The 24204-nt window shown below is 58.6% G+C and overlaps 8 protein-coding genes across 8 annotated transcripts; 3 read left to right on the top strand and 5 right to left on the bottom strand.

Annotated features, from left to right (window-relative positions):
- Positions 1–1033: 1033 nt before the first annotated feature.
- On the top strand, positions 1034–3852 carry TRAVEDRAFT_54284 (uncharacterized protein; the record flags this gene model as incomplete). Its single annotated transcript, XM_008047204.1, has 13 exons — positions 1034–1099; positions 1205–1390; positions 1452–1711; positions 1764–1840; positions 1905–1975; positions 2028–2042; positions 2100–2159; positions 2238–2354; positions 2408–2453; positions 2506–2974; positions 3039–3184; positions 3236–3539; positions 3606–3852. The coding sequence occupies 13 exons, from the start codon at positions 1034–1036 to the stop codon at positions 3850–3852; spliced, it is 2064 nt and encodes a 687-aa protein (XP_008045395.1).
- Positions 3853–3940: 88 nt separating this feature from the next.
- TRAVEDRAFT_157059 (uncharacterized protein) lies at positions 3941–5954 on the bottom strand. Its single transcript, XM_008047203.1, has 3 exons — positions 5876–5954; positions 5186–5811; positions 3941–5096 (listed from the first exon to the last, which is right to left on the bottom strand). The coding sequence occupies exons 2-3, from the start codon at positions 5652–5654 to the stop codon at positions 4153–4155; spliced, it is 1413 nt and encodes a 470-aa protein (XP_008045394.1). The 5' UTR covers positions 5655–5811; positions 5876–5954; the 3' UTR covers positions 3941–4152.
- A 1525-nt stretch (positions 5955–7479) lies between these two features.
- On the top strand, positions 7480–10792 carry TRAVEDRAFT_54282 (uncharacterized protein; the record flags this gene model as incomplete). Its single annotated transcript, XM_008047202.1, has 10 exons — positions 7480–7602; positions 7644–7792; positions 7857–8007; positions 8066–8251; positions 8308–8573; positions 8640–8716; positions 9793–9859; positions 9926–10074; positions 10125–10419; positions 10489–10792. The coding sequence occupies 10 exons, from the start codon at positions 7480–7482 to the stop codon at positions 10790–10792; spliced, it is 1767 nt and encodes a 588-aa protein (XP_008045393.1).
- A 376-nt stretch (positions 10793–11168) lies between these two features.
- TRAVEDRAFT_32323 (uncharacterized protein) lies at positions 11169–12095 on the bottom strand. Its single transcript, XM_008047043.1, has 4 exons — positions 11855–12095; positions 11683–11762; positions 11537–11626; positions 11169–11479 (listed from the first exon to the last, which is right to left on the bottom strand). The coding sequence occupies exons 1-4, from the start codon at positions 12028–12030 to the stop codon at positions 11418–11420; spliced, it is 408 nt and encodes a 135-aa protein (XP_008045234.1). The 5' UTR covers positions 12031–12095; the 3' UTR covers positions 11169–11417.
- A 591-nt stretch (positions 12096–12686) lies between these two features.
- On the bottom strand, positions 12687–15195 carry TRAVEDRAFT_136844 (uncharacterized protein; the record flags this gene model as incomplete). Its single annotated transcript, XM_008047201.1, has 6 exons — positions 12687–12720; positions 12786–12872; positions 12931–14183; positions 14233–14355; positions 14412–14834; positions 15043–15195. The coding sequence occupies 6 exons, from the start codon at positions 15193–15195 to the stop codon at positions 12687–12689; spliced, it is 2073 nt and encodes a 690-aa protein (XP_008045392.1).
- Positions 15196–15676: 481 nt separating this feature from the next.
- TRAVEDRAFT_54280 (uncharacterized protein) lies at positions 15677–15991 on the bottom strand (the record flags this gene model as incomplete). Its single annotated transcript, XM_008047200.1, has 3 exons — positions 15677–15694; positions 15754–15891; positions 15950–15991. 3 exons carry the CDS (start codon positions 15989–15991, stop codon positions 15677–15679), a joined length of 198 nt encoding a protein of 65 aa, XP_008045391.1.
- A 1600-nt stretch (positions 15992–17591) lies between these two features.
- On the top strand, positions 17592–19550 carry TRAVEDRAFT_67623 (uncharacterized protein). Its single transcript, XM_008047199.1, has 4 exons — positions 17592–17686; positions 17754–17763; positions 17820–19024; positions 19056–19550. Exons 1-4 carry the CDS (start codon positions 17604–17606, stop codon positions 19156–19158), a joined length of 1401 nt encoding a protein of 466 aa, XP_008045390.1. The 5' UTR covers positions 17592–17603; the 3' UTR covers positions 19159–19550.
- A 49-nt stretch (positions 19551–19599) lies between these two features.
- Positions 19600–23386, bottom strand: TRAVEDRAFT_32319 (uncharacterized protein). Its single transcript, XM_008047042.1, has 6 exons — positions 23133–23386; positions 22899–23067; positions 22806–22841; positions 22153–22474; positions 20813–21948; positions 19600–20746 (listed from the first exon to the last, which is right to left on the bottom strand). The coding sequence occupies exons 1-6, from the start codon at positions 23237–23239 to the stop codon at positions 20177–20179; spliced, it is 2340 nt and encodes a 779-aa protein (XP_008045233.1). The 5' UTR covers positions 23240–23386; the 3' UTR covers positions 19600–20176.
- Positions 23387–24204: the final 818 nt, after the last annotated feature.

Here is a 24204-nt window from a genome sequence, read left to right as displayed (position 1 = left end):
TGTGCCAGCAGAGGCCGAGGAGGGTGAGACGGCGGGATACGTGGCTGTAGAGAGAGGCACTCGGAGAACGGGCGATGGACACCGTGTCGAGCCAGAAAAAAGGAGAACTCCAGGGGAAGGCGGGATGGGTGCAGCAGTAACGGCGAGAAGGGAGTCTGCAGACGGACTTACATGGGAGCCGAAGAAGAAACGCGCTCGGCATAAGCGCCCGCGGCCCTGAATTCTCTGCACTCACTCGCTCTCCCTATTTGCCTCCACTGTGCGGCTAGTACTGCTCGACTGCGACTGGGTCTCTCTCAGCTTTACACCGGCAGGAGCATCACATACGCGCATGTGTTCGCCCACGCGTACCGACTTACTCGCTCTCTCCCACGATGTGGTCCGGGTGACAGGATCTATGATGTCTTCTGCACGCCAACATGTTCCTTTGACTGCTCAAGCAGGCGGATTGTCGCAATTACGGCATCTCCGAAGGCGGATAAAGGTGTCCTAGGCCTGATAAGCTTCGAGTCTTCATTTGATCATCTGGTACGCTCTGCCGGCCGCACCTTTTGCTACCTTGCCCCAGACGATCCTCAGCAACACACATCTAGTACTCCGCGCCGTTGTTCAGCTACTTACATGCCATCTCTAGAGCCTATTGTTATGCTCCTACGGGGAGCGAAAGCGGTATCAGCCGAGATCCCTGTTCCAGGCCTCAGTTCCGCCCTCGAGGTCGCTCTGATAATCGTCGAGAAAGCAAAGGCATGCTCGTTCGATCACTACATCGGAAGACCCTTGAGACTGACCACGTCTCGTTTAGGAGATCAAAGACACTCGCGACGGATGCCAGTCTCTCGCTGAACGAGCCGCGTACTTCTGTCTGGGTGTCTACGATCAACTAAAGCAGTGTAGCAGCAATACACAGTCGATCGCGACAGAGGGACACATAGAACTCTTGCTCTGGTACGCTCATGCACTCCTCTTGTTTTTCCTGCAGTACTTGACGGCTTGTACTTTTGGGAACAGCACTCTACACGGTATAGAGTGCCTCATGAAGCGTCGTCGCAGGACACGGGCCCTCAGCTTCGTACGGCGGCATACAGACATTGCGGACGAGGTCCGAAAGCTCAGCGCACAGCTTGAGGATGCCATCAAACTGTTCATGGCAAGTACAACAATCGCGTGCATGCCGCCTTGTCACTGACTTTGCTACGGGTCCTAGTTGCAGACTGGCGTTGACATTGAGCAGAGGATAGGCGTACTAGCAAAGTCAAACGATCGGCTCCTGCAGCATGTCGAGGACTCCGCGCGTGTGGGAGATGTCCTCATCAGGGAGACCAAGGGCATCCGGATTGGTGTATTGGATTTGGCTCAGCGCCTCAACGCCAGCACGACGTTTGACGGTAGAGTACGATGAACTACATTGTCGACATCACGCCCGGCCGGTGCACTAATAACCACAATCATAGTTCCGGCTCTTTGCACAAGAAAACCTTGAGCTGGTAGAACCCATTCGCGATGCGGAATCGCTTCCCGCTGTCACGAGGCAAGCAGGTGAACATACACTCAGCTACGTAGAGACACATAAGCACGCCGGACGCGTCGTCCGCTTCCGCGCAATCGCGAAAGCATCCGGAGAGCTGTCCGACACCCAGGTCGTCGTTCATGCATACTCCCATCGCGACCAGGGTCGGTTCATGGAGGCCGTCAAATCGGCCAAGCAGGTTTGGTGAGTTCTATCCCAATATGTGAATGCGTATGTGTGTGACTTTCATGCGCAGTCATCCGTATATATTGGCGATGCTGGGATACTCCCGTCCCGGACGCCCAGACGAGGCATCATATATTGTGATGGAAGGTACGTTTGCAACTAATCAACATCGTCAAGAGTTGCATCACTACTAAAGATGCTATGATATCAGATTACTGTCTATTCGAGGAATACATCAGCTCTTTCCACGGAACGCGCAAACTGCGCGCAATCTTAAAGATGGTACGTATCGTTGACGTGCGTCTACTACGTCTGTGCAGTTAACACGCGTCAGACGGTGGAGATGTGCGTACGTGACCGCATTCAGGCCCCACCGCAAAGTACTTTCCGACCGTTTGACGGACAGATGGCTGTCGACCACTTGGAAACATTAGAGCTGCGTCAGTTGTTTCCAAAGGAGTTTTGGGTACGACGAGGCCCGCTGCCCGCGCTGCACGTAATCTCGATCCGCTGAATCTGCTGTCAATTTCGCGTACGTATCCAGATTTCCACCACACAGCACCCATTTGGATTCGGTGAACTTGTGTTTGATCGCCGCCATGGGGGCCGCGTCAAATGGGCTCGGGGTCCCCTCTCCCTTGGTAAAGCGATCGATCGCGATGTGAGCGTCAACCCTCCTTTGCGTGCTCCTTCTCTCAACATATACGTTCACAGGCATACGTCCCCGCAACACAGGCAGAGAGGGCTCGTCTGCTGAACGGTATGTCAGCGCATTCGTTCACTCTATGTACGGCATGTGACTGCTCTTTCAGCTCTCTGGCCCGTCATGTCTGAGGACGCTGGCACAGGCGCGGTGGTGCACTGCTGGTTCTCCGAAATGGGAACGAGCTTTCGGGCAGTGAATCCCTTGATTTCAGGACGTAGCATGCGCCGCCGTTCTTGGGAAGTCAATGCAGATCCGAATCATCCCCGGGTGGCACTTGGAGAGTGGTTGGGAAGCGCTCGCAACGACGATACATGGTCCGCGTTGTCCGAACGAAATGCCAGCTTGCGCGTCGAGGCCGTAACCTCCTTCGAAAGGGTGCCGCTTGTGGTTTCCCGGCCAGACTCCCCCTCGGAGGCTCCCGCAGAACCATCCCAGCACAATCGCGACCACGCTGAGGGCGAAGATCATCTCAGCACAAAGCTGTGGGAAGCTAAAGAGCTCGACATTCCCGAATCAGACTGCGGCGAGATGTGCATCGACGTCGTGATGGGCGCAGACGGGACGAGGTGGAAGAGGTGCGAGACATCTCTGAGCTTCAAGCCAGGCCCTGATTGATCGCTTCTAAACTCCCTTGCCCAGGTATCAGTTCTCTTGCGTGCCCGTGGACACGACCCTTCTCTTTCGACAAAGTGTCAACATCGCAAACCGCGGAGACGCCATCTCGAGAACGGCCCCCTCAGCACTAGGCATAACCGATGCGGTAGGATACAAAAGCATAGGCATAGGTGCATCCAGTCTCCATCCGTGCATCGCCGCCACTAATCCAGGTCATCTAGCTCAGCAATTCGTCTACTTCACAGAAACAATCGCCAAGATGGACACGCATGCCGCAGCGCAGGCGCCTCTGCCGCTTTGGTTCTTCATGCTGCAATTCGACGCCGATAACAGCCTGCGGGGTGCCGCTCGGGACTGCAATGCCCCGTGGGCCTTTTGGTCGTCGGAGAAGCACCCCACAGCCGTTCCGGCGGGCATCAGATTCGACCCGACACCGCGCTCCGAGCACGTCGAGGGGAATTGCACGGTCCCATGGTCCACCTGGACTCAGGAGCTTGGGTGTTTCTCCTTCGTTATCCAGAGCAAGTACGCACGAGGATCGATGTGCATGTGCTTCTTGGGTATTATGCTAACTCTACACACCTATGTCAGAATGTGCACCGCGGTTCTGAACTTTGGTGCGGATGAGCTATTGGCTCTTAGGGAGCTCCAGGGGAATCGTCACTGCGCTAATCACACTGAGCGCATGAACGGCTCCTCAAACGACGGCGACGATATCCCAGCCCATGTGTTCTCCGAGTTGGCGAGTTCGCAATCCCCGGACGGGACAGAATCGGAGTGCGAAGGCGAAGAATACTATAGCGCGGATGAAGATGAGGACGTACGATGCGGAGCCTAGCGTGTGTCTTGATTTCTGGAAGATATATATTGTAGGTGTCATCAGCCGGATCCATCTGTAGTAGAATGCTACACGCGCATCGGTATAGGTACACCCGTTCCGCCTGTCTGGGACACGCTTCAAAAGGGCTCGCTTCCGAGGCCGGGCCCGCAGCCCAGATGTGAACCCCTCAAGCTTCTTCGGGCGATCGGTGCCGTCGCTCCATCGGCGAGGCATCATGTGCTGTCCGTCGGTGCGATGTATAACAAGCTCGCACGAGATATAAGGACGCCGCGAGCAATTCAAAAAACAAAGCATTCGTCACATGTAGTCTTCCTCGTCCATATCGTCCAAGAACCAATTCGCCAGAAACTTGTCTCGCTCCTCCCCTTCCGGAATCTTCTCGAAAACAGCCTGTTTCAGAATCGCGGCGCGGGCCTTGGCGAGCTCGTAGTGCTCGGTAGGCACCCACGTCTCCGTCTCAAAACCGATCGCTGCTTGCACGGTCTCGAAGTTCTCGTCGGACAGCTGCAGCCGTTCGCTAAACTCCTTCGTTTTGCGTACGTCGTCGGCTTCGAACGCGACTGGACACGGTACACCTGCCCCCGCAAGCTTGTCCCACTTCTCCGTCGCCTCGATTAGCAGCGTCTTCAGGTCGTGGGTCTCGCCCTCCCAGGGCGCACCGCCTCGGTCGAAGAGGCGACGGGCGAAGAGAGACACCGGGTCCAGCAGGGCATCGTGGTGGCGCGTGTTAAGCTTCTCCGTGCTCTTGGCGTAGTGGAAGTGCACGAGACGGGCGTGGTGGCGTCCGAGTGCCGCTATCAGCTCGTCTTCGTCCAGCGTGCCCACGTTCGCCGGCAGCGACGGTGGGAAGAGGTACTCCGAGACCGGGTCACCGTAGTTCTGCAGGCGGCCTGGTATGGCGGCCTGGAGGAATAGGGGTAGGATGGAAGTGTGTTGCCAGTCGAGCATGCCGACGATCTCCAGGCGGCCAGATTCTGGCGAGGCCGATACCATCACGTTGCTGGGGTGGAGGTCGGGATGGCGGATACAGAACGCATGGAGGGATGGGTCTTCGGGGACGAGCAATGGGGCCATGCGAAGGTAGCGCTCGAGATTTTCGATGTGGTCCGTGGGCGACTGCTTCTCGTGCTTGTAAGCTTCCCTTCTCGCGCGCTGGAACGGAAGCAACGCTTGTCCGAAGCGTTGCAGATATGCAATTTCTTTACGTGCGGCTGCTGCGAGTACACCCGCCGTGTCTTCGTCTGCATGGTAATTTCAATCAGTTCCGGAAGGTTCGACAAAACCATACCTGAGGCGGTGAGAGAGGGAGGGGGGTAAAAAAGTGACGTACACGGGCCTCGATCCACATCGAGCTGCGACCTCCGCCCATACCACATGTGCAAGCGCACATCTGGGCCGACGCAGAAGCGCTCGCCGTCGAGCAGCATTGGGGTGATATTCGTCCTCCTCCTTGTCATCTGCTCCAGGTCGTCGGCATAGTAGAGGCTGCCACCGGCCGGGAAGGGAATCGACATGATGCGACACTCGAGCTCGACAACCTGACGCAAAATGGAGGCGAGATCCGCTTCCTTCAGCCCCATCCACATGTCTGTGAGCTTCAGACCCTTGACGAACTCCATAAAGATGTACTCCGTCCCCACCACGTCGTCCGACGTGGCAGTGTAGGCGTACACCTCTGGCACTGGCAGGCCCTTGGCGCGGAGGAAGCGCATCGTGGCAACCTCGCTGGCCACGGTGTAGAACCTGGGGACCGTGACGGGGTACGGGATGCGAGCGATCAACTGGAACTCATCATGCATAGTGACGAGGAAAATGCGGTTGAATCCGCCCTCGTCGAGCTTCACTATAGTCTTGACATCCTGGGACGTGCGACCGACAGACTGCGCGGCAAGTCGTCGAAACTCGTCGACGTTGAACTCGAGCCTGCGCTCTGCGAGACGCAGTTCGTTATTCACACTGAAATGTGCAAAACTCACGCTATCAGAGACATGTAAACTTACGCAATATGTGTACGACTTACAGCCAGGATCCCGACGTGTAGTTGAAGAGTTCAGGAGGGCCTGGCGTCGTACTTGAGAGCGCGCGACGTGGCAGCTGGCGAGAGGTCAGAGCAGGGATGGGGATGCACAAAGACAGACGGGCTGAGCGCAACGAAATCGTAGTACTGCGAAGGATTCCTGAACGCGCCAGGGAGTACCGCATGGTGAGGTTCGGGAAAGCAGCGCTGTGTTGGCAGGCACTACAGACCAAGCAAAGCGGAGGGTGTTCTAGACTCTGGGTCCAATTCACTCGAGTGCGTGTCGAGTAGTTGCCACTTTTCCACCCGGATTTCCCGGATTTTTATTCCGACAGGGGACAGGGATTCGAAAGGACGAGTGAGCGACTCGGACTCAAACTTGCTGGCAGGGGAGGACCCGGCGTACTCGGCGTACTCGCGTGGCTTTGTTTGGCGCGCAGGCGCCTAATACGGGATATTCGCGACCGCGGCACTGCGCCGCGTCTGTCTCTTCAACTTGGTTTCAACCATGACATGCTCCTGCTACTTATGTATATGCACCTCATTGCACTGGCCTCTCCTCACCCTCTTTCATGCAACCGTGTCCATATCGCGTGGACTCCAATACTTTGAGTCAGTCGGGACTGCGCGACCCTCTCGACTTTGCGTCCCACCCTATGCAGGCTACCAACAGGTATGTACCTCTGTTCCGGCGACACCGCCCGCTAAAAACCATGGGGCCTCACCGGATGACAAGCTCCGTTGGGTTCTGATCGTGTGCGCGCAGCTAACCGCTGGCGGATGGGGTGTGCGATGACATGTACTTTATACACTAGCACACCAATGTCCACTCCTGTGCACGTCCGGAAGGCCAACTCTGTCACGCAAATGAGGGCCCGAATGTCAAGATCATTTTCCTACCTTTGTGCGCTGCTGGGCGTTTGTCAAAACACGACCGCATCTGCGATGTAAGGGAGTCGCACGGAGAGACTGGTACCGCTGCGGGACGGCGATATCCAAGATATCAGGCCAGTCTGACGCTACCGCCCGGCCAAGTTGACGTGTCTCTTCCTAAGGCGCCGTGCTCCAGGCGTCATTCCGTATATTGATTATCATATCCATCTTAGGGGGACATGCGGCCCGGCTTTGCTGGTGAGCGTACAGCCTTTCCATTTGCTTCGGATGGCTATCTCGGCTCCGCAATCTCGTACGTCGCCTGTGTCCAGAAAGAAAAGAAAAACATCAATATTGGCACACGACACCGACTTGAAGGATACCACCATGACATCAACGGTGAGTGTTATCTATACTGCGAAGAACCGCTCGAAATTGTTAAGAAAAGAGTGCCTTAGGATGTCCGCTCAACCGTATACGAGGTGCATAGCCCATGTTGGGCGTTGGCGTCTTGCAACTTCTTTCAATCGCACCTGGAAGAACCTCGTCATATGTCTGTGGGTTCTCGCACAGCCTCTGGGAACTCAGGGCAAGGTCTTCGAATACGACCTGTGCCCTGCGTCGTATAAAGTCGCGCGTTGACAGGTCATAGAGCATCGCTATTATCGTCACACATCCACCGTCATCTACAGGCTTTCCACCCGGCAGTGCGATCTCCTCATTACTTGTCCGTCATGCTGATCCTCGAGGGCTCGATCAAGGCGCTGGAACTAGCGAAGCTTGTAACAACGGGCCTTCCATTCCCGGGGCTGAACGTCATCCTCGATATTGCGCTGAGCATCGCGAAGAAAGCCAAGGTGAGCATGCTCGTCCTGCACTCACCTCGCTGTATAGTAAGCTGGAGGTCGTTCAGGAGATCGAAGACACTCGAGACGACTGCCGAGCTCTCGCCGAACGTGCCGCATCCCATGCGCTGGCAGTATGCCAGCAGCTAAAGGACGGCAGCGGTGAGACCGCGGAAAAAGAGCACGTCACAGCGTTTCAGCAGTGAGTATTAGTATATATTTTCGATCTCTTTATATTACTCTGATCTTATTGCATTCGAAACAAGTAACTTGCAAGACATTGAGAACTGGATGGCCCGCCGCCTGCGAACTCTTAGAAAGCGAGATCGCATCCTGCTCCCTTTTAGACACGGTAAGGTCGCCAAGGAGGTCAAGACGCTGACTGCGAAGCTCGAAGAGTCCTATCGCATCTTCATGGTACGCACCGAGCAGCTCCGGTCGTGCTCGATCGTGCCGACGTCATGATTGTTGCTAGATCCAGTCTGCGCTCTCCGTCGACCAGAGCATGAACACCCTCAAGACCGGGAACATCCGCATGATGCGGCACATCGACGACTCGGCCCGTGTGGGGGAAGTCGTACTGGGAGAGACCAGAGTGATCCGCACCGGCCTCTCGGCCCTCGCCGATCGTGTCGGAGGGAACCTGATATTCGACGGGACGGTAAGGATTTGGCATTGCATGCCATAATTGTGCCCTGCTAACGACTGGCGTGTCAGTTCCGGTACTTCGCCCGCGAGAATCTCGCGTTCTTGGAGCCCGTTGCAGACTCGTCCTACAAGCCGCAGCATACGGATACAACCCCCGGAGACGACCGTGCTCTCGCCCAGGCCACCGCTCCGCCACGGGCCGGCCGTGTCTTCTGCTACCGTGCGGCCGTGAAAGCGGCCGGCGATCTCACTGGAACCCAGGTAGTGGTGTGTGCATATCCCAGTCGCGATGACCAGCGATTCGTGGAGCATCTCAACGCCGCCCAGCAAACACGGTAAGTCGAGATCGTTTGCCTGGGGCTGTGTCTGTGCGTCTCTCACTGCCAGTACCGTGCCCACAGTAATCCATTCGTTCTATCTGTCCTGGGATACTCCCGTCCAGGCAATCCATGCGATGCCGCATACATCGTGACGGAAGGTACTTCAGCGGGTTATGCACGATGGTTGATCACTGCTTTCATGACTGACCTATTCGTCGATAGATCACCTTCCCTTTGCAGAATATCTCTGTTCTCTGCGCGGAAGCAACAAGCTACGAGCGTACCTGAAAATGGCACGTAATCAGTATCCTGATCACTCTTATGAAGCTAACGTGGAGGCTCTGCATAGAGGGTAGCGATTTGTGTACGTTGAGCCGCTAATCCTCTGCACGCAGTCGAGTACTGAGCATACTATGAATAGATGGCCGTTGATCATATGGACAAGATGGAACTGCGTCGACTACTCCCCTTGGGCTATGGATTCTGGGTACGACGGACTTGCTACGATACAGTCTCATCTACTGACTCGCCGCTCGATCATCGCGCTCACCCAGGAATCGACGGCATATCATAATTTTGCGTTAGACGAGCTCGTGATTGATCACCATAATGGAGGTTGTATCAAGTGGGCACAGGATCCGCTCACGCTCGAACACACGGCCCGGGATTCTGACAGGGTTAGTACCGCTATGCCCCTCAATATGTTCCGCTCTCACTAGCAGCATACCTATGCACAGGATATAGACGTCCCAGTTGAACCAAGCAGGCGGACATGCATAATCAAAGGTACGCTACGTACACAGTAACATAGGTGCGATTATTGACCGCTGCCGCAGATCTTCGTGCTGTCGCATGTGAGCGCCTAGACGTCGTGGTGCAACGCTGGCTATTGCAGATATTCAAACCCTTGGAACTGCACTATTTTTTCGTCCCAAGCCGTTCGTGGCGGCGATCTTGGGAAAAGGTCACTGATCGTCCGCGGTACCCACTCGGAGTATGGCTCGGACGTAGGACGCCTTGCGAAGATTGGACCGTTTTATCTGCTCGGAACCCCGAGTTAGAGACCGGTGCTACGAAAGTGCAAAGGGTACCGCAGGTACTCCCTGGTCCCAGACAAGGTGAGTCGCCCCCAATACACTCATCAAGTAATCTCGTCAGTCAGCTCACGACGCCAAAGACTATCGTGATTTCCAGCAGAGATTTAGTATGGCTAGATTGCTTGATATCCCAAAAGCGGACGAGGGCGAGATGCGCGTCGATTTCGAATTGGGCACGGGCGAGAACCAGACGAGGTGGTCGAGGTGAGAGCGGCGTCTGAACATGTTGTCCTCTGATCCTGATCGCTTTTGACTGAACTCACTCCTTAGATACAAGCTCTCCTGCGTGCCCCTGAACACGACGCTCGTCTTTCTGCAACGCATACATGCCCTGCGCGAGCTCAGCGACGCTGCTTCACGGATGGTTCGCTTCTTACCGGATCCATCGGTAACGGAATGCTACGCGCACATCGGCATGGGTACGCCCATGCTGTATACTTGTGTTTCTGTGGCTGATAGCGATGTATAGCCACACACCGGTTCTATTACACCGAGACTACTGCCACAATGAGCACGCACGCCGCTGAGCAGGTAGTCCCACCACTTTGGTTCTTCTTGTTGCAGTCCGGCGGTAGCGATAGCTATGCTCACGCCCGCACCACCCCATGCGGGTTCTGGTCGTCGGAGAAGTACCCTACTTCCGTGCCAGCGGGCATCATCTTCGATCCAACGCCACAGTATGAGCCCATTAGGAAAGGCGAGGAAGCGCCACTGTTTACTTCGACACAAGTACTTGGAGACCTCGTTTTCACTACGGAGACAAAGTACGTACCGATGCCGATGTGGCCTTTAGAGCCTGTTGGGTAGCGTACTAACATTATATACTGCGCTAGGATGTCCACAACGCTGCTACAGCTCAGCGAGGACGAGCTGTTAACACTGAGAGAGCTCCAAGAGAGCCTCTGTCCGACTAGCAAAGGCAATGCTAGTGACTCAGACGACTCCGGCGCGGATCGCTTCGCTACATACGACAATAGCGACGAAGATAACAGTGGAGACGACTACACCGAATCAAGTGGCAGCAGTAACAGCCCTGCCACAACAGTGGAGTTCGAGCCTACGGACTCGGATTATCAGGACACGACGGACTCGGAGTACGATAGTACGGAAGAGTATTACAGTGCGGAAGAGTACTAGGCCACGGGATGCGGACGGCATTCGTCCTGACAGCCTGTCGTATATTACCACCACGTACCACGGGTGCGCTATGCCATCTTCGCTCATTGCCTCATCCTGAGCTAACATCTGCTCCTATCCAACAGTCGGCGCGGTCGCTGTGTACTCCACGCTTAAGGCGCTACGAACGTTTCCCCTCGTCTCTTCGGTTTTCGACTAGCTTTGCGCATTCGCTGCAAGTTCTTTATCACGGAAATCCGCTCGCACACGTCACGCCTCTATCCTCGTGGACGATGTCTCGAAACTTTGACGCTTGCGTATAGGTTCTTCACGGTTTCCCAGACGATTGTACCAAGCCCCGCAGGAGAACCTGTCGACTTGCCGCAGATCGATAGCTATAAACCTTCGAATTGGGTCACTTCAACTACCTAATGTACAGAACAGTCCGTGGCGTAAAGAGTTCTTGGTCGTATCAGTGTGGGAACCCTATGTGGGCTAGCTATGTCCATCGACAAAACGTGCATGTCAAGTCCGTAACCGTTCGTGAACGAAGCGAAACTCGAAACTCATGCCCTGCTGTCCATGCACACACACACCCTGCCTAGCTAGATGTGCGGCAAGCGCACTCGTCGCAGATGGATCGCGATCAAAATACGGCTGGACCATTGATCGTAAACTCCGGGCTAAAGTTGCCCGAGTCGCCAAACACTGTCCTCGACATCAGCGACCAAACGAATACGATCGAGAGAGGGAGGAGCTACGCACGGACGACGCTGTAGTCCGAGTCGGGGATAACCCATGGCACGGTGACCTCGATACGGCCGAGCAGGATATCGAAGCCCGACGCGAGCACCACTATCGTACGCCCCGCTGTTAGCGCAAGAACCGAGACGACACGAGCCAGCACGTACGCGGAGTAGCCAGGTCGCCCTTGCGCAGGAGGATCGTGCCGACCTTGTTCGTGATGTTCACAGGCGCGCTCGAGGTGTCCCTGCCATGCGCGCGCGATATCGATGTCAGCTCGAGCTCGTGCGATATAACCCTTCGCCATCCGCGACGGCGCCGCTGGAAGTATACACGCACCAGGTGACGTTGTGGCGCTGGCCCTTCGTCCAGACGGTGCCCGCGTGCGGGTACAGCACCGGCGGCACGAACACGTCCCGCTTCTCCAGGCCCGCGAGCAGCGCGGTGGGCGCCCCAAGCGCGAGCTGCACCCACGACGCGAGGAGCACGAGCGCGAGCGCGGCCTTCACGAACATCGACGCAGACTGAGACATCGCAGCGGCAGGTCGTGAGTGTCGTGAGTGGGGATGCGGGAAGCACGTCGGACGGTCAGCGCGAACGGGGGCGTATATATACGCCTGACATATCCGGCTAGCTGCCTGCTTCTAGCGGCCGCGGTGGTCTCATGTCTCATGTCGACTCGCCCTCTGCGTTGGGCCCCTCAGCCGGTGGGACGATCAGATTTCCCGAGCCCGTCCTCGGGCGGATCGAGGATCCTGTGGCCCGATGGGGCAGCGAGCGTGCATGTGCGAGGGCGCGCGAGAACCGCCGCGGGCAGTCAGCTGCCTCCGCGCAGGGGGCGATTGGGCGATAGAAGGGGGAGAAGCCGCACGAGGCGCGCGCCGGAAGGGGGGCCGCCTATGTACGACTGTCTGCTCGTCTGCGCTCACGCGTACGCGGGCGATCCAGCTCGGCGAGGACGAGCCAGCATGGGAGCGCCGCTGGGCGATGCGGCGTATCTGGCGCACGTATATGGGAGCGTACTTGGCAGACCGCAGCCCAGGCGCGGGCTGGCTGGCGGCGTACACGTACGCCAGGGAGGGGCGTGTGCGTGCTCAAGAATAGGTCCATATGGTACAGCTCATACTCCAGCCCCGTAATGATACAAATGTCCGCGCTGCTGACGCGCACGTCAGGGTATGTATATCTTCGAATAGCCCTCCACGCTGTGAAAGGGGGCACTGCTCTCAGCATGCCTCGTCTCCGCGCTGGCGAGGCAAGGGGCACGTACCTCCGCCGACAACACGGGCACGTATGCTTCGACGCCGAGGACCGCGACGCGAGGTTCTCGCGGCAGTCATCACACAACGCAAGGCATCTGCGGAAAACGACGTTCAGAATTAGAGATGGGACTTCCTGCGGGGGCGACCACTCACCGGCACGGCCAACAGATGATGTCTCGCGGCTCGACCGTGCAGATCACGCAGTTGCGCGTGTGCTCGGCGAACGCGTCCGCCCCCCTGGCCTCCACCTCCGCCCGCTTCGTGCGTCGCCGCTCGAGCACGAACTCATCCCACTCCTCGTACTCGTCCGTACGGCGGGCCCCGGACACCAGTCGTCTGTACCCGCGCCGCGTCAGCGGTGAGGGGGAGGTGTCGGTCATGTGTGCGAGGAGGAGCGGCGCAGAGGCGGCCTGGGACGCTGAAGTCGAGAGATCAGCATATAGCTGCGCTTGCTCGCCGCGGTGCTCGTCTTCCTCTCCATCCCCACCCTCGTCTTCATCCTCGCTATCGGAGTCAGAGAGGCCCGATGGCGTGGCTGGCGATGTTTCTCGGAGACCGTGTAGGCCGCTTGGTTCGAAGTCTTCGTCATCATCGCTGACAGGCTCTCCCCGCAGAAACCTGGCGTACGGGTCGTCCTCGGGGCCGCCTGCACTCCCAGAGGTAGCGGATATGATAGGTTCGTCCAGCACAACGACGGAGGTCGACCGTTCCCGCCCGCCTACCCCTGGCGATCCGCGCAACCACGCCGCGCATAATGCCAACACGCGCCTCGCCGCCCTCCACACGCTGAGCAAGAAGGCGCCAAAATGGCGCTGCCACGCGACGTTGAGCACCGTGTTCATCCACACGTCCGTCTTCGCGCCCTTCGCCTTCACGCTCACAATCTCGTTCGCGAACCCCTTGCGCACCCGGCGCGCCGCCCCGCGCAGCTCGTACGCCGACGACAGCGCCGTGACGCCCGTCCGGTCCAGCTCGAGCTCGCCGCGCACGACGTCCGCCCGCGACAGCGCGGCGGAGGCCCCGGGTGTGCTCGCGACGCCGCCGACCTCGTTCCCGAGCCCTGCGACAGCTGTCGCGTCCATGCTGGCAGTGCCGAGGCGGAAGAGCGCGACGTTGAAGTCCTCGTCTGCGCGCGGGAGGATGGCGGAGTGGCCGAACAGCGGGCGGGAGAGCGAGCCGGTGAGCAGGAGCTGCGTGAGCGCGTTAAGTGCGACGGTGAAGGCGACGACGACGAGCATGACGGACTCCACGACGCGTGCGGCGAAGGTCGTGAGCGGGTACGCGGGTGGCGAAAGCCAGACGACGTAGTGGAAGTGGGTCAGCGCGAAGACGCCGATTGCGCTCGAAACGATGAGGCGGTATTGCGTCCAGCGATGCTTGACTTCGAGGCAATGCATGATCGTCAACTGAGGGATGGTGAGTGAAAGCGCACGCATGTCTGCTTATTATACTGACTTGAATGAGCGGGAGCATGATTGTGATGATGACATGTACGTCTGGCCTGGATGGCGCCTCCGTTTCCTTCTGCGATAGGTTATGTGCAGCCGAGCAGACATATAGCTGGAACGCAAACGCAAACTAAGAAGAAAGTACATCAGCACTGCGGAGCATCAGAATGCATGACAGCAACTTACCAGATTGAAGGGCGAGGTATCGTTCATGTTAAGTCCCTCAAGACCGGTAGTGAGGGTCCCGATACATAGGGCGATACACGCAGAAAGAAATGTGTACCAGCAGACATCCTCCATCTTCTTGCTGACCGCCCAAGCGCCGAGTGACTGCAACCACGACGTTTCAAGGGCCGCGAAACCCTGCTGGGCCTGTAGCAAAAGCGCAGCCCAAAGAATTACCGCTTTTCCAAGCAGGTACATGGAAGGGACACGCAAGAGCATCCTAGAGAATGTCGAGGAGAAGTCGACGGGGAAGAACCGGGCCATGACAAGCTGGTGCCATGAGAGATGGCGGTCGCGCAGGCCGAACTGGTTGCGGTGTATGCGGAAGCCCGGCGGCCGACGTGGAGGGACGACGATGTTCTGGATGCGATTGAGCACGAAGGCCTGATCTGTCGTTCAGTCAACTTCTCCTTGTATGAATGAGCGCATATAAGGGAGGGGGAGCATCCGAGGATGAGAACGGGAGCCACCACCCGAGCCGGTGTCTCAATGACTTTGGCAAGAGCCGCATTTCCCAGACGAAATCGCCATAAATTATCGCCGCGGCATGGAGAGGCATACCCCGACTCGAACATTGTGTATGGGTACTCACCATGATAAACAACCCGACAAAGTAACCCGAAGTCAGGAAGCCCCACATCCCAGGAATGGGCGGTCCGTCATGAACGCTGGTCCTAGATCGCCTTTGGCCGTTTCCATTGGTGCTAGAGTAGGCAGAGTGGTGTGCGGCATCATGTAGGTCCATACTGATATCGTCGAGTCGGCGGAGACGAGCCAGAGCACGCGAGGGAAGGCTGAAGAAGCGGTGGGCGAGCTTCAGGCTAGCATTGACGAACGCGGAGGAGTTGTAGAAGCTGTCTGTCGCCTCTGGGGCGACAATATCTGCGACTGCATCCATCGCAGCATGCGCGCGCGTGGGCAGGGAGTGTGGATGGTGGTGGCAGGAGAGCCGCCGTGTGTGGCACGATCCAATGATGCATGCACTCGGCTCTCCCGGCGCCTCTGCCGCGTCTCGCGTGCGTTCGTGTGCGGTGTGTCCTTTATATCATCCGACTTTCTCGGAGCACACGATGCGGGGAAGAAGCCTTGCATAAAAGAGCAACACAATACTACCTACGATACATGGGCATACAGAATATCATAAGCAGGGTGGAAAACAGGGATCATGGAAAGAGAGCGAGAGCATAGCGTCCATAAACAGGGGATTCGGCCACAAGCGAGACGCATCAACTGTCTTTTTTTGCCTGCATACACGACAAGTGCTGTCAGCATGCATCCTGCCGCATAACCTCAAGATACGCACCTTCGGCTTCTTGTTTCCTGACAGATTGGACTGCCCAATTTTGGTTTGCGACTTCGGGAAGTTGGGAAGGAGATTGGGCGACGCAGGTGGAGTGGGCTGAATTAACGTGAAGCTGATCCCATGCGGCTCGGAACTATGCTGTGAAAGACCGTTGACATCAGCGACATAGATGCAGTGAAAACACAGGGGTATTTACAGGTGCATGCGGGTGCACAGACTTGTTGTTGTTGCTTGACATCGTGAACGTTCTACAGCGATGAAGTCTTTGACGGGAGAAGGTGCTGACAGGTGGCGACGGACGCAGTATGCAGGCAAGAACCGACCAACAGTGTATTGCGCGTGGCTTGGTTTTATAGTCAATACGCAGCGATGCTCGGGCGCCGCGCAACGAGGCACAATGGGCGGAGAGGCGCTTTCGATGGCCCCAGGGGTCTCCTGAGCCGCTCGATATTGGTCTAGGCAAAAGAGCACAATGGCTGGTTTTGAGGGTTCTAGCAGTCTATGCGCGCTGCCGAGGGCCTACACCATGAAACGTGTTGGCAAATGGAGAGCCATGCAGCGACATGACCCCCGATTGGCCACGACCAACAGTGTGCAGCTACGGTTTCGTTACGATGCATCAGTACTCAGTGGTAGTCGTGTAGTACCGCCTAAGCACAGCGCAACGTTAGAGTGTTCGAACTGTGACGATAGGAGATTGACGGTACGTTGATTTTCGGTGGCCCCACAAAGAGCTCGAGCTCGATAGTATTGGGTATGTGGCCTCCGCGTTTGAGAAGAAATACATTCGAGGGGGTACTTGAGTGAACGCCGACCTGCGTCAAGCAGAGAGCACGGTTGGGTGGTGGCCTGGGAGTAAGTGACTTTCGCGGGAGAGAGACGGCATTCGTTTAGGTCGATCAATCTCGGCCGTGCTGGCCGCATGTACAGACCTGCAAATCACATCGGATCCGCTGAGGTCACATCTGGAAGAAACCCGGAATGTGACAGCGATATGCAGAAGATGTGGGCCACCCCAATTTCGACACGCACCGCTGTCGAAACCGACATGTTACTCCCCGCGGGCCTGACGTTGTGCCCTCGCGGCCACCAGACCACGATGTGCATACAAACTCGCCGTTCGGGTCGAATGCACTGTATAACCATTAGTGAGTGCCCCTGCGACGATACCTGCGCCAATCCGCTCGCTACCACCGCACCCAGCTGCACTCCGCCCTCCGCGGTATCCGAGTCGCATTGGGAGGATCGCAAACGGCATATCACAGCAGCGACAAACCTCTCGAGGTGGCAAATGTCAGATCTGACAGCAAGTTAAACAGAAGCTTCAGAACTCGCAGAGGCATATAAGACGAGGACGAAAGCTCACCTCGCCGCCACGGGTTCATCCCCGCGCCACGAATCCGCCTCGACCTTCCTTTCGTCCACGCGCACTCCAGGAACCTATGTCGACGCCCAAAGGCACCGCTGCCCTGGCACGTCTCGCGGAGCCTCCTTCTCCAGGCATAGAGCGTCCCGCTAAACGCCGTTTGGGTCGATCAATCTCGACCGTGCCGGCCGCACGTACGGCATCTACCGCCTGCGTTCGATAAGTGCCAACGTGGTTCAGGCTTTCCCCCCTTCCGCTCCGCACCCAGCAAGGTATCTGCGTTGCCAGTCAGCCGCAAACAATGGCGGTAGAGGCGCACGGAGGCTGGCAGGTGGTCGTCGCACGTAAGGCCGGCACAGGTCTCGATCGCGCACAGATGCCCAGCCAACGCCACGGGCGCTCCCCAACCTGACTCTCCAACTTTTTGCTCGTCCTTCTCCAGAGCACTGCCACTGCTGCCCCCCGCATACCACCATCCTGCAAAATGGTGACCTCGCAAGACTCTGAGCCATGCATACTAGCTGCCAGGCTCCTCGACCGCCTCGCACGTGGAGTCGACACGCTCGGGTTCGTGACTCACACAGTTTTACATTGCTCGCAGCCGTGCTGACATGCAGACCCCGCTGCTTCACAGACTCGGCGCAGTACGTCCTCTGGCGGTGCGAACTCGACTCACGATGCTCACCCTGGTCGTTTTCAGCTCCAGGACCTCGATCACATAGTCGCGAACAGCCTCTCGGTCGTGAGAAGCACGATCAATAACCACAGACCTGTGCACCAACTCCCCGTTGAGGTCCTCGGGATCATCTTCCGCCACGCCCTGCCCTCCAACGAAGGCGGATTTCGCCAGAGCGGTGCGAAGGAGCCCGATATGCACGAAGAACGGCGCGAGCGGGTCGCCTTAACCCAGGTCTGCAGGCGATGGCGCGACACCGCGTCCCAAATGGCCGCCTTCTGGACCCTCATCGACGCCTCGTCCGTGCAGTGGGCAACCACATGCTTTGAACGCTCCGGCACGATGCCTCTGCACGTCTTCCTCCGCTACCCGCTCGACAGCACCACCGAAACCCCGCTAGCCTCTGAAGGCGCCCGAATCCGCGACCTGTTCATAGAGTTCCCCAAGGATCGCCGGTCGATCATCCCCACCGAGCTCCCGACGTTCCTCCCCGAGGTGCCCAACATGGAAAGCCTCTCCATCGTGACCCGCAGCCGGGCTTTCGAAGAAGGCCGCCCGATGGTCGACCTCTCGCAGTGCCCACCGCTCTTCCCGCAGCCGCCGCCCCGCCTACGCACGCTCATCCTCAAGAACCAGTGCTGGTTCCCCGCAGTCCCCTACGAGCAGCTAACGCACCTTCACATCGCACAATGTACGCCCGTCGACCTCCGCACGCTCGTCGGTCTCCTCGCGCGCTGCACCGCGCTCGAGGCGCTCGTGCTCGCGGACGTCTATCTCGCGAGCGCACGCGCGGTCCCCGACGACTGCACCGCGCCGCTCCCGCACCTGCGCCTGCTCGCGCTCGGCATCCACCAGTCGCGCCTCTCAATGCGCCGCATGCTCAAGTGCCTCGTGCTCCCCGCCACCGGACTCACCGTACGCATCTCCGGGAACGAGGCTGCGCGCGCGCTCTGCGACCTGCAGCCGTTTCCCTCGCTTCCGTTCACGGCCGATTTCGACGCGCTCACACTCGACCGCACATCGGACGGGCTCGTCCTCCAGGCCGCGTGCGTCCGCACTGGCACGGGGCTTCTCCTCGAGTTCGGCCACGGGTACACGTCCCTGCTCGTCAGCCTCGCGAAGAACGTCCTACCCGCACTCATCCCGTTTGCGAACATCACACGCCTCGCCGTGCGCGCGGACAAGTGCGACGTCGCACTGCACCTGCTCCCCGAGATGCCCTCGGTTGCGTCCGTGTGCATGGTCGACGCCGCGCCGCAGGGCGTCGACGCGGGCGCGGGGATCGGCGCCGCACTGGCCGAGTTCCCGCACTGCGTCCCGCGCGTGTCCGAGCTCGCGGTCTGGTCGCCGCGGCGCGAGCTGAGCTGCCTGCCGAAGCTGCCGTTCATCGCGATCAAGCTGAAGAAACTGTCGTTCTGCCACATCAGCGACGGTGGACCGGAGGCTCCTGCGGGGCCGCCGCCTGGCCAGGAGTACCTCGAGAGCTCTATCGCGGAGGTCGACTTCCGCACGGTGGATCACGCAGATGTGCCAAACCTCATCGACCTGCCGGGTGTCCGACCGCTTAACCACATTTACGATTGGTAGCAGTAACAGTTGGAGACATCAGCACGGTTAGGTATTTCATTAGCACTGTTATTCCCTGAACGCCCAGGCACTTATAAAGCGACTTCATGCGGTCGCGCATAAATTATCACAGCGACATTTGTACCACATTCGATACACCAATACTTCTGCGGCTTCACATATACATGCACCGCAAATTACTCGCACTGAACCCTACGTCCCACTCTGCTGCCAAACTGCTCGTCGATGTGTATGATATCGCGGCCAGGAGCGCACATAATTGAGGAAATGCAGTAATGATGTACAAATACAGTGGACACACAGCGACGGTATCGACGATTGCACAAATTAAACATACTAGTCAACATGAGGTGGCATGAACATGCATACACAGCGAAGTTGAGTGTCCATGCGCACACAGTCCGCCCCCTGCGGTGGGAGAGAGCGGCCCGGGCGCAGCCAGTGAGGGCATAATCGATTCGAGAAGATAAAGATGTTGTAGCAGAGCGCCGGCGGTCCCACCCACCCAAACACCACCGCCACGCCGCGAAGGCAGCTGCGGCCGCGGAGGCTTCTCGAGACCTCGCACGCGAGGGGCTGCAGAGCGGAGACGGACGCGGCCCGGGAGGCCACCGCGCCTGAAGCCTGGGGGTGGGGGCGTGTCCAAGCCGCAGGTTCACTGTCCATGCAGGTCGCCGCAGCGGCGCGCCTCTCGCCGCGGCCGCGCTCTGTCCATCCCTCTCCTCCACGTTCTTTCCGTCCGATCCAGCACGGGGGCCCGCCACGTCCACCGCCCGTCTTTTCTCCGAGGGCGCTCACTCGATAATCTCGAACCGGCTGCGCTTCGACTCGCGGCCGTCGCTGCCGTCGTCGAGGGGGCGCTTGCTCGACTCGCCGCCGCTGCCCCCAGCACCGTTTGCGCCCTCGAGGGAGCTGACGCCCGAGAAGGACTCGCCGTTGACGAGGTTCTGGAGGATGAGGGTATACTGCTCGTCCGTGAGGCCCATGCCTGCGAGCGGGTTGATCCGCCCGTCGTCGTCCTCGCCTCCCAGGGAGAACCCGAGCGGAAGGTTGCTCGCTTGCGCTGCCTGGATCGCGAGAGCGTTGTCGAATGACGGATCCGAGAGCGGAGGTACACCGACGGAGCGCGGCACGCGTGAAAGCGTTTGAATAACCTTCAGATGCGTGAGGTGCTTGTCGAGCACCTCCCAAAGGCCGTGTTGCGTGAACGGTTTTGGCAAGTGGTCGTTCATGCCCGAAGAGTAGTACTTCATGATTTCCGCCGGCTTCGAGTTGGACGTCATTGAAATAATGGGCGTCATGTGGTCGAACTGTCGGATGAGCGACGTCGCGGAGACACCGTCGAGCTTCGGCATCACGATGTCCTATAGGCACGCGCACAACGTTGCATGAGCCCAGACCCTCAGCGCAACAGCAAATAAAACACGCACCATTAGGACAAGGTCGTACTTCTCCAGGTTCATCTTGTTAACAGCACCAACGCCGTCCACGGCGACGTCAATTGTGCAACCGAAGATCTGCAGGAACTTGCTGGACACCTTCCTGCTGACCGCGTCGTCGTCGACAAGCAGCACCCTCGGGGGTACCGCCCAACCAGGAACGTATGTTGACCTCCGCACCCGCAGTGTCTGCGCACTCGCTGGACGCGCACCAGGGGCAGCAGACGCATTTCCGGTGGAGCCTGATGCACCTAGCGAGGCGCCGTTCGCACCTCCCGACGATGTCGGCGCGCTGAGGAACTGCGTGGGCTGGACTGTGGTCGCTGAGGGTGACGAGCTCTCGCCCTCCTCCTCAGGGTCGCCGCCCATGCCCTCTGGTGTGGGCATGACGACCGCCTGCGACAGGGCGTTCGGGTCGAACGCCCAGTTGCCGTTCGCATCCTCGAGCGACGACCGCGGAAGGAGGTGGCCGACCGTGAACACCTGCAGACCCTCATGGTTCAGCGTATTGGGGTCGACGCTCAACCCATACCGCGCCGCGTCCTCCATCAGGAACGCAGTGGGGTCGAACGCGGCGGGGTCCAGCGCCGACGGCCCAGCGGTCGGCTGCTGCTGTTGTTGCTGCTGCGAGGACGACGCGGATGATGATGCTTGCTGGGCGGCCTGCGTTGCTGCCTGGGGGCGCGCCTTCTGCGCTGCGGGCGACGAAGAGGAGGCGGCCTGGCCCTGGTTCTGGGCCTGGCCCCCGGCCTGAGCCTGGGTCGGGTCCGCGGAGGGCGTCGGGCGCATCCGCGAGAGCTCTTCAATCCGTGCGAGCGCATCCTGGCGGCTCATGGGCCGGGCTGGGGCGTCCACGCCAGGCATTAGGCCCGCGGCCGCGGCCATGATAGTCGACGCGCGGGAGGAGGGCCTGGGCGGGCCGCCCGCGCTGCCTGTGCTGAACGTCATGCCCGCGACCTCGGCGCGGCGGGAGATCTCGTTCATCTGCGCGAGCGAGGCCCGCGCAATGTCGCCGTCCGGGTAGGCGCCCATCATGCGTTGGGCCTCCGTTGCGGGGAGAAAGGGGTTCGGATCCGGGGCATATGTTCCTGGCGCGGGGTTCGAGAGCTGCTCCGTCTTCACTTTGCCTGGGCCAGGGCCGACGTAGGGGGCGTGAGAGAGCGGCGTATGCGGCGGATTTCGGGATCGTAGGTGGTCGCGTCGGTGGAGACACCATAAGTCGAGAAGAGTCCGTGGAATTTGCACAGCGGAAAAGCGAGGACACATGGAAAGAGAAAGATAGTACAAATTAGCTTCCAGACGACGATTATACTACGAGGAGACAGTCCCACCATTCTCCAGCTGCAAGAAATATTGTATCAAATTCTGCATCAGTCCGTCCTGCTGCGCCATGTTGCGCTGGAAGTTGACCATCTCTGACAGCACGTTCTGGTAGTTGGTCTCGAGGGAGCGTATATGCGCCGCCATTTCCTCCTGGTCGCGCGACATTCGTTCGAGTTGTGACTGAAGCGCGTCGACGCTCGCGTTGGAGGCGGGGCTGGGTGAGTTCGCTCCTCGTCCGGTGGACTTGCGAGCGGCGGGGACCTTACGCTTAATGTTCTCAAGCGCGTCTCGCCGATCAGCGTGGAAGTCCGGATGACGGAAAGTCCAGCTCTGAGAAGAGCGCGTGTGAGCGCGAACGTTTCAACAACACATTGGCGCGCGCAGAGTTCGTCCACAGACATGTCGCGTGAGTGACACCGGCTAGACTCAACCTCCTGCCTATATGCACAGCTAGCAAGAGACGTAACTAGCCACTTCGCTCTTCACGGTAATTCGCTAGCAGGTCACGGCAGGAGGAAAGCAGCAAAGCCAGAACAGTCAGCACCAGCCGCAATCGTCGCGCAATGCTCGGTGCGGTTGAGACACGCGTTGCGAGTTGCGGCGGGAACATGCTTATGGATAAACTCCGCGTACATGAAGCCAGGAAAAAGGGAAAACTCACGTGTTCGCCGAACTGGTTATCGTCCGTGTTCTTGACCTATCGCAAGTCGCATCTAGCTCTATGCGCATCGGAAATGGTACAAAGGCGACTCACTTTGTGAAAGTCGTACTTGTTTAGTTGACGGACGAAGGAGGCGAAATTTGAATGTTTGAACATGCGCGGGAGAATGGACTTTGTGAACTCGTTCATGTCCTTCACGACGAAACAATCGCCATGAGGCCCCCATGCGACAACATCGGCGAAGGAGGTATCTTCAAGCATTCTGCGCGTGGGCGGTTGATTAGTACGCGCCGTGGTACGGGATAACGGACGACATGAGATACGCACTTGTACAATTTCTTTACAAAGTCGGAGGTGGAGGGCATGCTGTCCTCGGACTCATGCTTGACATGTGACGAGTGGTGGTCATGCTCGTGAGAGGAGTCGCGGGCCATATCTCGGTCGGAGAGGGAGCGGTGTGGCGAAGATTCGGATAGGCGACGGACGGAGGGGAGGTCGTCACGAGAGCTGGAGGACCGCTGGTGTGACCAGGGGAGAGTTGATGAGCCGGAGAGGGTGTGGGCGGAGAGGGGCGAGGCCGTTGCGGATAGAGAGGGGTGGGTGTAGGTGGGAGGGGGGTAGCGGGAGGCGGAGGGGAGATGGGAGATCGGCGGAAGGGTGTTGTTTCTCGGAAAGGTATTGAGATGGAGCTGGGAGGGAGGGGGGAGGGTGGAGGACGGGAAGAGCTGGCGCTGGAGGGGCGGGTAGTGGGGAGAGTTGTCCATCTGGTCTGGACTGTTATGAGGGGAGGAGGAGGAACGGAGTGAGATGTCGATTGGAGATGGACGAGTCCAAGTCCCCTCGAGACCGTCCTCTTCAAGTTATCCTCCACGTCGGAGTCTCCCCCACCCACTCCCGGTCCCCTCGCCGAGATCCGCCCCCGATCTGGCATCCTCCCCGTCCCCAAATGGCAGTTCCTGCATTCCGTGTCCCCGGCCTCTTCTTCCCGCGCCCCCCTTTTTCCTCTTTTTTATCTGCGCCGTCTCAATTTCAGGCCCCGAACGCGCCTCAGCCACCGCGCCCGCGCGCCCGCCTTCAAACGTCTCTACTACACCCTCGCCGCCTCTCGCGTCCCGTGGACTGTCGCACATACTTGCCGGTCCTCACGCGGTCTAGGCCATCTTGCGGTGTTGAATTCATCGACGGGCGAACTGGCCTCGACCTTTCCGGACGGGCCCAGACCCGGCCACCCTCGCAGTCAAACAATCAGGCACCGCGAAACTCCTCCCAGATCCCCCGCGTTCTGTGCGATTGAAGACTGAGAATTAACACGGTCAGGCCTCTGCCTCCGCCGCCACCTCCCCTCCGTGCCCGCCCCCAGTCTCCGGAGCACGCACACACGTTCCTCCTTATCGATCGC

The sequence above is a fragment of the Trametes versicolor genome (genome assembly GCF_000271585.1).
Source record: "Trametes versicolor FP-101664 SS1 unplaced genomic scaffold TRAVEscaffold_16, whole genome shotgun sequence".
Lineage (NCBI taxonomy): Eukaryota > Fungi > Basidiomycota > Agaricomycetes > Polyporales > Polyporaceae > Trametes > Trametes versicolor.
Note: the sequence above shows the minus strand (reverse complement) of the source record. Positions and strands in the feature narration are given on the sequence as shown.

What these genes read in the sequence shown, in the direction of transcription:
- TRAVEDRAFT_157059 (XM_008047203.1), bottom strand. Translation starts at nt 5,654, where the DNA reads ATGCATGATGAGTTCCAGTTGATCGCTCGCATCCCGTACCCCGTCACG. An exon ending in CGATGTGGATCGAGGCCCGT is followed by an intron (nt 5,097 to 5,185) that starts GTACGTCACTTT and finishes ATTACCATGCAG; the next exon opens with ACGAAGACACGGCGGGTGTA.
- TRAVEDRAFT_32323 (XM_008047043.1), bottom strand. Translation starts at nt 12,030, where the DNA reads ATGTTCGTGAAGGCCGCGCTCGCGCTCGTGCTCCTCGCGTCGTGGGTG. An exon ending in GGGCGACCTGGCTACTCCGC is followed by an intron (nt 11,627 to 11,682) that starts GTACGTGCTGGC and finishes GGCGTACGATAG; the next exon opens with TGGTGCTCGCGTCGGGCTTC. An exon ending in CTCGGACTACAGCGTCGTCC is followed by an intron (nt 11,480 to 11,536) that starts GTGCGTAGCTCC and finishes TGTCGAGGACAG; the next exon opens with TGTTTGGCGACTCGGGCAAC.
- TRAVEDRAFT_67623 (XM_008047199.1), top strand. Translation starts at nt 17,604, where the DNA reads ATGGTGACCTCGCAAGACTCTGAGCCATGCATACTAGCTGCCAGGCTC. An exon ending in CCCGAGATGCCCTCGGTTGC is followed by an intron (nt 19,025 to 19,055) that starts GTCCGTGTGCAT and finishes GCCGCGCCGCAG; the next exon opens with GGCGTCGACGCGGGCGCGGG.
- TRAVEDRAFT_32319 (XM_008047042.1), bottom strand. Translation starts at nt 23,239, where the DNA reads ATGGCCCGCGACTCCTCTCACGAGCATGACCACCACTCGTCACATGTC. An exon ending in ATAACCAGTTCGGCGAACAC is followed by an intron (nt 22,475 to 22,805) that starts GTGAGTTTTCCC and finishes CGCTCTTCTCAG; the next exon opens with AGCTGGACTTTCCGTCATCC. An exon ending in TTTCTTGCAGCTGGAGAATG is followed by an intron (nt 21,949 to 22,152) that starts GTGGGACTGTCT and finishes GCCCTGGCCCAG; the next exon opens with GCAAAGTGAAGACGGAGCAG.